Raw genomic sequence first — 11,683 nt, forward strand, 5'->3', positions numbered from 1 at the left:
AGGTGAAGTGTGCCCACTTAGTCCCCGAGCCTGCTGAAACATGAAGAATGAATCTTGTAGTAGGGTCAAAGAAAAAGAAGTCTAAAAGCTTGCCGACGTCATCTGACATGCGCGTATCAAGACCCCAGACGTGCTGCCCAAGATCAACACCCTAATCCGAATAGCATGGAGCAGCTTGATAGCACACCGATGAGACGTAGCAAGATCCGAGCACCGAGGAGTCCCCGGCATCGCTGGCGATGTCCGAGCACCGAGGAGCGAGGAGTCCCGACGTCGCTGGCGATGTCCGAGTACTAAGGAGCGAGGAGTCCCCAGCGTCGCTGGCGATGTCCGAGCACCGAGGAGCGAGGAGTCCCCGACATCGCTGGCGATGACCGAGCACCGAGGAGCGAGGAGTCCCTGACGTCGCTGGCGATGTCCGAGCATCGAGGAGCAAGAAGTCCCCGGCGTCGCTGGCGATGACTGAGCAGATTGGAGCGAGGAGCCCCCGGCGTCGCTGGCAAAGTCCAAGCACCGAGGAGCGAGGAGTCCGCGACATCGCTGGTGATGACCGAGCTTTGAGCACCAAGGAGTCCCTGGTGTCGCTGGCGATGTCCGAGCACCGCGGAGCGAGGAGTCCCGATGTCACTGGCGATGTCCGAGCATCGAGGAGTCCCTAGCGTCGCTAGCGATGTCCGAGCACCTAGGAGCGAGGAGTCCCCGACGTCGCTGGTGATGACCAAGCATCGAGGAGCGATGAGTCCCCGGCGTCGCTGGCGATGATCGAGCACCGAGGAGCGAGGAGTCCCCGGCGTCGCTGGCGATGTCCAAGCACTGAGGAGCGAGGAGTCCCCGGCGTCACTGGCGATGACCGAGCACCTTGGAGCGAGGAGTCCCTGACATCGCTGGCGATGACCGAGCATGGAGGAGCGAGGAGTCCCCGACATTGCTGGCGATGACCGAGCACGGAGGAGCGAGGAGTCCCCGGCGTCGCTGGCGATGACCGAGCACCGAGGAGCGAGGAGTCCCCGACGTCGCTAGCGATGTCCGAGCACCAAGGAAGGAGGAGTCATCGGCGTCGCTGGCGATGACCGAGCACCTTGGAGTGAGGAGTCCCCGATGTCGCTGGCGATGACCGAGAACCGAGGAGCGAGGAGTCCCCGGCGTCGCTGGCGATGACTGGGCATCGAGGAGCGAGGAGTCCCCGATGTCGCTGGTGATGTCCGAGCACCGAGGAGGGAAGAGTCCTCGACGTCGCTAGCGATGTCCGAGCACCAAGGAGCGAGGAGTCCCCGGTGTCGCTGACGATGATCGAGCACCGAGGAGCGAGGAGTCCCTGACGTCGCTCGCGACGTCCGAGCACCGAGGAGCGAGGAGTCCTGACGTCGCTAGCGATGTCCACAAGGTGAAGTGTGCCAACTTAGTCTTCAAGCACAAAGAATCCGAGCGTCGAGGAGTAACCGACGTATCTGGCAATGAAGCACGAGCGACGAACAATCTGGTCAACTGATCGGTGGCGAAGTGAGCATTGAGTAGAAGCGATCGGCGAACAGTCCGATCAACTGGTCGGCGACGGAGTCCATGGACCAAGCGGTCTGACCAGTTGATCGGTGTTGAAGTCCGAGCACTAGGTGATCCGATCACTTGGACAATGATCCTGCAATACAAATATGTAGAACAGGTAGTACATGATGTACAAATATATGAACTCCGGAGAAAAATCAGCAATGGTGATGAAATAGCGTAAGTAGCTCGGCGATTAGTTGGTGTGAAGATGTATTTAATATAAACCGCCTGAACAATTAGTGTGTAGCTGAGTCTCCAGCCCTAGCTAGCCTGTTAACCATAACGCGGAGCGCGGAGCCCGTGCACATGTAGGAGGAACAGGCGTCGCTAAGGAGCCACTGCTGACCACCCATAACGCAGAGGACGGACGCTCGTGTACGTGTAGGGAGGAGCCGGAGACAGGGCCGTCTCTGGAGGTGTCCGAGCATCAATAGGACTGTTTGAGGGTTTGGAAAATCGTTTGGAGAGCAAACATAGAGAAAACAGCTTGGAGAAATATTATGGCGATTAACGAAGATTGGAGAATATATAGAAAAATATTAAAGCGTGACTTAACTTTAGACAGAATGACTGGTCGGCGGCGTATGGCGCTATCTGGTCAGCGAGAGGATGGATGTATTCAACCTGGTTGATGAATTTGCCCCTTAGGGCATCTTGGAAGGTGGCGGCGACGTTGCTGAACCCAAAAGGTAGGGCCGTAACCCCTGGAGTTTCCCGAGCAGCCTCCAATAGATCTGATCGATGGATGCGATCAGATCGTCGTTGTTGATCTGCCTCCTCTTGTAGCGAGAAAACGGGCGGCGAGTTGTTGATCAAGGTGACCTCGGAGGCAGTTCCGAGATCGGATCTACAATCGCGGGGGCTGATGTAGCCAATGATGAATCGTCGTCGTGGACCGGCATGGATCTCCATGAGATTGATGACAAAGCAACATCATCAGCATATAATGACACTCTTTGTCCAGCCATGCGTCGAGATAAAGGATGCAGCAGCCCCTCATTCCCTGCCTTTGCAAACAAGGTATTAAGCACATCCATCACCAAAATAAAGAGCACGGGGGACAAGGGGTCCCCTTGACGCAGTCCTCGCTGATTCTGCAAGATTTCTCCGGGTTCACCATTCACTAAAATGCAGGTTGAAGAAGTTGATAGCAGATTAGAGACCAAGTTGCACCACGGCAAGCTAAAGCCCAAATGATGCAGCACTTCCAGGAGAAACGACCACGACACCGAATCAAACGCTTTTGAGATATCAAGTTTGAGAAAGAGGCTAGGCATCTTTTGTCGATGTAGCACTTTAACTGTTTGCTGCACTAGGATAAAATTATCATGTATGCATCTTCCTCGTATAAATGCACTCTGATTGGTAGATAGCAATGAGTCCGAGAAGGGTGCCAATCGATTTGCCAGTATCTTGGTTATTAGTTTGGCGAAACTATGCACTAAGCTGATGGGGCGAAAGTCTTTTGCCATCGTTGCGTCAACCTTGTTCGGAATCAAAGTGATATAGGCTGCATTTAGCAGTCCAAGCCCCCTTGCATCTCCTTGCTGTAAAGAGATGATTGCTGCCATGAAATCTGCTTTAATCACCTGCCAACATGCTTTGAAAAATCTGGATGTATAACCATCTGGGCCTGGGGCTCTATCTGCCGGCAGTGATCTGATTGTCTCCCAAACTTCATCCTCCGTGATTGGGTTATCAAGGATTGACAAATCCATTGCGGCCCTACGGAAAAAATCTAGATCCAAGGACGCAGATCGGTTTGGGGCTGTGCCTATCATATTCTCATAAAAATCAAACAAAATCTTGTGTTTATCACAAGGTTTTAAATCTCCGGCTATAGCGAAGCTGCTCGACGCTGATCAAGTTATTTGGGTTCATGTACAACTTAGCGGCTATAGCGGGCTATAGCCTCATTTAGCTCAGCTATAGCTGTTTTAGAGATCATCCGCTAAATACCTTTAGCTGGAGATTTAAAACCTTGGTTTATCAACTTGAGAAGTTGCCATCCGATCACCATCCATGATTTTGGGTATATAATTTCTTCTTTTCTGAACACAGCCTGCTTGTGAAAAAAGGATGTATTTGCATCACCATCCTTTAGGTACCTTACTCAGGAGCGTAGTCTTGCAATGGTTCTTTCTAGTGAAGCTAACTGCAGACAATAACGTACAATGGTCATCCGACGCCAAGCGGGCTTGCTCTTCACCCTTGCATGATCCAACGCCAATGAGCACTACTTACAATTCAACACTTTGCCATATAAAGCTCACAATTTTGTGATATAGAGCCACTTTGTACCTCGCATCTTCAATGCCTTCATTTTATTGTTTTGATCACCTTTTTAAAGTTTGCATCCACATTATCGTCTTATTGATCATCAACTCATAATTCTCAACATTTTTCTCCAAGATGCTAATTTTTCTTCACATCTTCTCAACTAATGTTCATCAATGCAAGATTTCTCCTTGTCATCAATTCACAATCTCAATTTGTTTATCCTCTCAACATATGATGCACTGAACTTTCTCTTGATGCCAGAGCTAAACCTAATACACAAACTAATGGAAATGGTTAGTCCTGCACCAATGCTTGAGGACTAGATCCATTAGAGAGACTTCTCTATTTTAGGTTAATTTATTTTGGGTATTGATTGTAGATAAATTGTACTTGAACTGTGCATATTAATTCAAATGTGAACTTTGTAAATGGTATGAAGTGTGACTTCTGCAGATGAGTTTTATTGCAAATTGTGTCCTTTTTGGCATAAGGGTGCTGATCCATCATATGCCTATTTTCCTATAATTAGCACAGGTAGCATACTTTATTATCCATGGCCGTAAGTAATAAGATTAGCAGTGCCAACTTCAACGACAGCACGAGTGCTTGGCCCTCATCCATGTCTCCTCCATAGCGCAGAGATCGATCCCAGAACCAACATAGATGAGGTTTAGGAGCCAACATGAATGAGGTGTTCTACGTAGTATCCTCTCATGCCATTTTCATATTATGACATACAAATTTTGTATATATAGGCCTTGTTTAGATTGAAAGTTTTTTTTAACCTGATGAATAGTACCACTTTCGTCTTATTTGGCAAATATTGTCCAATCGTGGACCAACTAGGCTCAAAAGATTCATCTCGTGATTTTCAACTAAACTGTGTAATTAGTTATTTTTTTACCTACATTTAATACTCCATGCAAGCGGCTAAAAATTGATGTGATGGAGAGAGAGTGAAAAAACTTGGAATTTGGAGGTGATCTAAACAAGGCCATAGATATTCTGAGCTTTTAAGGTTCTACCAAACACATTTTAACTTAGATTTTATTGAGAACTAGGTAGCGTGTCCGTGCGTTCCTACGGAACAACTAAATCTTTTGTATTAAAAACACACGGATCACACGATAAGATAACAATACTGTTAAATTAAATACCAACGTCAAAGTGATATTTAATTCAAAAAGCAAAGTTCGTGAAATTAACACAGTCGTGGAGAGCGCAACGTCATAGGCTCACAAACTCTACTGTATAAACTTTTTCGTGATACGACTAAGATAATATTTTATATTGACAGAAAGAATTCTATGATATCTATTTTTTTCATGCGCCAATAAATCCATGAATAAGTTCCACTGCATCTCCATATAATCATGTACACACGGGTTCGAGTATATATGTAAATAGGTTTGTGTCCGTGCGTTGCTACAGGACAGCTAAACTTTTGTACTAAAAACATACGGATCGTACGATAAGATAACAATACTATAAAAATATATGACCGACGTTAAAGTGATATTTAATTCAAAAAACTAAGTTCGTGAAATTTACACAGAGAGCATAGCGTCGCAGGCTCACAAACTCTACTATGTAGATTTTTCCGTGATGCAGCTAAGATCATTTTTATACCGGTAGGAAGAGATTTCTTATATCCATTTCTTTCGTGCGCCAATAAATCCACGAATAAGTTCCACCATAGCTCCATACCATCCTGTACACGGCGCTGACAAGTGAATTAGCCACAACTTATGTAATTAGTTTTATAATTAGCTCATGTTTAGTCCTCCTAATTGATATCTAAAAATTCAATATGACATGGACTAAAGTTTAGTCCTAGGATCCAAACACCTCAACTCCTGCTGGCTGCTCACTTGCACCACCATGCCTATGTGTCTGTACGTATATACTCTAATGCCAGAACGTCTAAGATGGTCTTTAAGGTTGCCATTTATGTATGCTGTAGGATTAGGATGCTTTGTACTGATCCATGAGGGTATCCATGAGAGTCGAAATTTTTGATACCATTATGATGTCTAAGGCCCTGTTCGGGAACCATGTTTTTTAGCATAAACAGTGCATTTTTCATACCATCCGAATGGGGCCTAAGCTTACCAATCGGACAGAAATGAACTTGATTGTTAAAATATTTTCAACACTGCTTTCATATACCCCCTCTGTCCCAAAATAGAATTTATTCTCGCTTTCCGAGAAGTCAACTTTTTTTTTAACTTCGACCAATTATAATACAGGTATTTTTTACATGCATGTGGCCCCAGGAGTCGACGAATTGATTGTTAAATGTTGCACGTATTTTTTACAAACCTATTCAAAGTTGAGAAAGTTTGACCTACACACATCCCATAACGACTTATATTTTGAGGCAGAGGAAGTATATGCTAATGGGAGTAGTCAACTGGAAGTCGTGATGAATACAACAATACTTTCATATTATATGCTAATTGGAGCACGAAGAAACGCAGGGGAATGAACCTATATACGAACGGTGGGAATATCTATTTAGGAAAGTGCAGAAGGTTCACCAGTCTCACCATGTATAATCTGCACATCTTTTATTTGGCACCACTGATGTTCTTAAGGAGCAGCCACTTTTTAATTTCAGATCTGCATGCTGGAAACACTAAAATTAAGGGCCAACCTCATTGAGTCGTCTTGCTTGATCTTTGCCAATTGTTTCCTTCTATGCATGATTATTGTTTCCTTCCATGTATGTGGCCTCAGGTGATCAATTTGTTTCCTTCAAAGCAGGCGGGGATCGCAGGGATGACGGTTTCTTTTTTTATCGCGCGGGGTATCGCATGGCCGGAAGGGGTGAGTCTTGCTTATCTTTGCCAATTGTTTTCTTCCATGCATGATTATTGTTTCCTTCCATACATGTGGCCTCAGGTGATCGATTTGTTTCATTCAAAGCAGACGGGGATCACAGGGATGACAGTTTCTTTTTCTATCGCGCGGGGTATCGCATGGCCGGAAGGAATGAGCGACCCAAAAAAAAGTCGCACCAAAAACTAGTCTTACTTTTAGTCTTTTTAAGTTGTAGGAGATGGAGGTGCTTCATTCATTTCCTTTTATAAGTGGTGTTAGAATGTAGTCTTTTCATGTATAATTACCATCGATTATTACAAAATCAATGTATTACCAAAAGTCTAAAACACACATTTCAATTGCACTTATATTTGAAAATAGAGAGTAAACACACCGTTTGTTGAGAACGAGGGTAAGAGTAAACTTCACCGAGTGACAAGGGAAAACGTGCATTCTATTTCCTTTTAGCAAGGTTAATGATTAAAAAAATGTTGTTTTAGAATATCCTTGGCAAACATTAGATACTTTTCCCACACAGAAATCCATTGCCCATACAAAGCAAGCTGGCAACCCACTATAATGTCCAGTGGTGGAGCTCGACTAGAATTTTAGGTGGGGTGAACCACGGACACATAACTAATAGTATAAAAGAAGATAGATCACATACGCACAACATATTTAGGCGTATTCTTTTTCATAGGAGAAGGGACTAAGGACTAAATTTTAGATCCAATTAGTCTCTTTGAACCAAACACAAAGGACTAAAATGTAGTTGTCCCTTGAGAGCTGTTAATTGGGACTAATGGACCATTTATAGCCCATACCCCTCCCTCTCTCTCCTCCCTCGTAGTCTCTCTCCTCCCCTTTAGTCTTTTTAGTCCCTGAAAACAAACACCATTTTAATTTTTGTTTTAGTTCCTGTTTTAGTCTCTAGCCCTAGGACTAGAGAAAAGAACAAGCCCTTAGCAATAACAATAGCTTATATATGACAAATTTAAAGATTGATTGAAGATGGTACCTCCCATTAGAAGGTAGCATAGCAGTCCATAGCACCTTAATCCAATTCATTAATTCAGCATATACCAACTGAACAAGAGTCCAAGATGCAACTATTCAAGAGCTAAAGAACCAAAACAAATCAATTAATGTATAATATATGATTATATGTGATAATACATCAAGAAGCAAAACACAACTACGATGAGACATACCACTAGGCATCTATTTCTTCAAATTCTACAGCTGCACCGATTTGAATTTCATCGGTACTTGGATGGGATGAGAAGCCCGAGCCAACACTCATACTTGAAAAGAAGCACTTCAAATCTACACACAGATACACAAAACAAGCAAAATCTCAATTCTCACATCTCTAATAAATTGTTAAATTTATTCTTGCTGATTTCGGAACACATGGACCTCTTGTTACCGGTTTTTTCTTGCCAACGCAGAACAGCTGTTCGGGCGCCGCGACCTCGGCCTCGGCCAACGCCGACTCCCTCAGCTTCAAGCTCGCTCTCGCCCACGGCCACGCCCGCGCCCAGCACCAGCACCGCTCACCTGCTCACCAGTCGCCACCAACAGCCTCCACCTCCTCCTCCATAACCGGCGGCAGTGGGCAGTGCTGTAGTGACACTGTGACATCAACGCAGCTGCGCAGCAGGCAGCTACGACAGCGCGCGGCGGTGGCACCGCCAGTGGCATCGGCGGCCTACGGCGCGCTAGAGGAGGCTTGTCGGCAGCGCCCTGATGCAAATCAAGAGACGAGTTCGGAGAGCCGGCGACGGAGTCACGGTCATGGAGATGCTAGGGCCGGCCAAGAGAGGAGATTGGGGATTTGGGTTGATGTGCTATTGGGCCTTCGCTCATCGCCCCTCGTCCTTCTTCTCGCGTAGTCGCTCAGCAACAATCACGCCATACGCCTTCGCTTCGCCCCGTCGCACCTCTGCTCGGAGTGCCGCCTCCTCTCCTCGGGATATGCCGGAAGGAAGAAAGAAGAGGGGGTGGGCGTTCTCCATGCCGGCGGTAAGTGGGGGCAGCTAGCCCAGCCTGCCGCATGGGGAGCTGCAGAAACCAACAAAACTCAACTTTTAAAGCAATTGTTTGCTACTATCTCTGTCTAAAAAAGAGTCATTCTCATTTCCTAAAAAGTCAATAATTTTTAACTTTGACAAATATATTTAACAAAATATTAATATTTATGGTATATAATTAGTATCATTAGATAGATCGTTGAATATACTTTTTTTAATCAACTTATTTATAGATATAAATGTTGCACGCATTTTTTACAAATATAGTTAAAGTTGAGAAAGCTTGAACAGCATAATTCTTATAACGACTCTTTTTTGGGATGAAGGGAGTAAGCTTGAGTTTGTTTTACGATAAAAAAAACAAATCCATGAACTTTGATGTCTTCTAGATATGTATATAATATAAGAAAAAAAATATGTATTATACCATATTATAGGATGTGGCGACAACCCATAAAATAAAGCCTATATGAAGATATGTGAGCTAGTCCATTTATATACATAATAATGTATTTTTAGCACATTACAAATTTGACACTACAGTATTTTATTGTACTTAAAGACCGCTCGTGAATTAACAATAACGTACATATAGAGCTGAGCTGAGTTTTAAAGGAATTCTTAGGTCATCCACCCTAAACCAACTAAACTCAATTTTTAAAGGAATTGATTGCTAAGCTGAGCTAGTTTCACCGCTGGACTGAAAGCCTGTTTGTTTCGAGTAATAATTTTTGGCCTTTTGATTGAAAAGCTGGCATTCTGAAGTTTGTCTTTTGCTTGTTGGCTTTTAGCTATCGACTTTTCTAAAAAACACTAGCTTCTTTTTTTTAAAACTAAAAAAAACTAGCTTCTCATCACACCAAAGCTAGAAAAGATCTTAGCTTTTTGTTTATTATTTTCCCATAAACCGGCTTTCTAGCCGTTTGTTTCACTAACCATAATAATAACCTTGTAAGTATATATACATTCACAACTGTGGTTAAATTTAAAATTCAATAAATTTCACAACCTCTTGATATGTACGAGAAAAAAATCGATGTATATTGCACCATATGCTCTGTTTTTAGCACATTACAAATTTCACACCGTAGCATGTCACTGTACTTGGAGACCGCTCGTGAATTAATAATACCGTAAGTATAGAGATAAGCTGAGTTTTAAAGGAATTCATAGTTCACCCGTAGAAACCAACAGAACTCAACTTTTAAAGATATTAATTGGTAAGAAGAGTTTGTTTTACCGTCGGATTGCAGGTCTATTGTTTTTAGCTGCAGTTTTGGGTCTTTTGGGTGAAAATCTAGCTTTATGGATTTTGGCTATTGAGTTTTGACTTTTTTTAAAAAAAATAACTTCTTAGCACACTAAAAGTCAGAAAACCTTTTTTCAACGAGCTCTTCAGCTTTAATTTTATTTCTTAGAAGTCAGCTTTTCAATTTTTAATAATAAATTTAATAATAGACTGTTTGTTTTAGTTTTTGGTTTGTGACCGGCCGTAATAAGACCTTGTAAGTATATATACATTCACAACCACTGTTAAATTAAAATCCACTAAATTTGACAACCTCTGGATATGTATGAAAAAAAATCTATTCATATCGCACCATATGGTCTGTTTTTAGCACATTACAAATTTGACACGGCAGCATTTCACTGTACTTGGAGAGCACTCGTGAATTAACACTACTGTATATGGAGCTGCATGACATTAGCTGAACAATACAGCGGTTGACAGACAATCCTTATCTCTCTCCTTACACACCTAGGCCTGTTCGGCTGGGTATACAAACGGATGATGCTGATGCTGATGTTGATTTATTGTAAGAAAAAAATACTATCATTTTACTTAAATAGTACCGCTGACCAAGCGAACAGGGCCTAGCTCCTGGATCATTACGTGCCCAACTCACTGCGACTGCGACATAGCAAATTGCCAAATTGGCAATCGCAAACTGCAAGCATCCGCGCTTCATCATTCATTCATTATGAAAACAACATCATGGCGCAAGCACCACACTCCGTCGTTTCAGTAAGGGAAGGCGCTGCCGCTGCCACCGCGCCGCGCGCTCGCGGCGGTGGTGGTGTAGAACACGTCCGCGAAGTCGCAGAGCTCGTTGATGTCCTCCAGCCGAGGCACCGCCGCGAGCGGCTCTTGCTTCGGCGCCGCCGGCATCATCGCCAGGTAGCCGGCGGCAGCCTGTTGATCCATCGTCCACCCGGCGGCGGCCTGCTGCTGCTTCCCGGCGCCAACGAAGGCCGGCCGGCACGGGCGCGGCCTTTGCGGCGGCACCGCCGGCGCCTGAGCCGTCTGCGACGAGGCGGCGGCGGGGGACTTGCCGGTGACGCGCTGCACGACGGCCTTGAAGCTGGCGGCGTCGGAGCTGATGAACTGCGTCTCGATGAACTTGACCTTCACCCCGGCGTTCTGCGGCGGCCGCCTGGTGCCCTGAACCTCCATGGCCATGCGCTCTGAGCCGAAACCTCGAAGTGAAGCTATGTTGACCAGAGGTCCAGAGAGCCGCCGCCTCGAACTGCTCTTGGACTCGGAGACCAGGCGGTGTCGACTTGTGCAAAACCGAAGGTTGGATCCGTTTTTCTTGCGTTGTGTACTTGTGTTGTGATGTGGTGTTGAATTGGCTGCTCGGCTTTTATAGGTTCAGCCGCCGTCGACGCAGAGCTGGCCACCGGGAGGAAGCAGGCATATACGCACACTTTCCACTGATTGGCGGGACCCGGCATGCTTGGGCCCCGACGGTCAGTTGCGAGGCGGTTGGTGAGCTCCGTGCGGGGGGCCGTTGGCGGGCTGGTCAAAGGTTCGGGTCGCCGGAACACCGAGCGGTCAGCCGGAGGGGGCGGACCGGCGGCGGTCAAGCGCTCGTGCGGAAAAGCAGCGGCTGCAAGCAGTCTACTACTAGTGTCACATCAGGGCAGTTCGTTTTTTTCCTGCTGCAGCATCGCAGAAGGCTGAACGCCATCACTCTTCTGCCATTCTGCACGCAAGTGGT

At 45.3% G+C, this 11,683-nt stretch overlaps 1 protein-coding gene across 1 annotated transcript; it reads right to left on the reverse strand.

The window, feature by feature from the left end:
- Nucleotides 1-10,628: 10,628 nt before the first annotated feature.
- On the reverse strand, nt 10,629-11,322 carry LOC136529474 (uncharacterized). The gene has a single exon (XM_066522551.1). It carries the CDS (start codon nt 11,140-11,142, stop codon nt 10,705-10,707), a length of 438 nt encoding a protein of 145 aa, XP_066378648.1. The 5' UTR covers nt 11,143-11,322; the 3' UTR covers nt 10,629-10,704.
- Between the last annotated feature and the right edge of the window lie 361 nt (nt 11,323-11,683).

The sequence above is a fragment of the Miscanthus floridulus genome, chromosome 19 (assembly GCF_019320115.1).
Source record: "Miscanthus floridulus cultivar M001 chromosome 19, ASM1932011v1, whole genome shotgun sequence".
In the NCBI taxonomy this organism is placed as follows: domain Eukaryota; kingdom Viridiplantae; phylum Streptophyta; class Magnoliopsida; order Poales; family Poaceae; genus Miscanthus; species Miscanthus floridulus.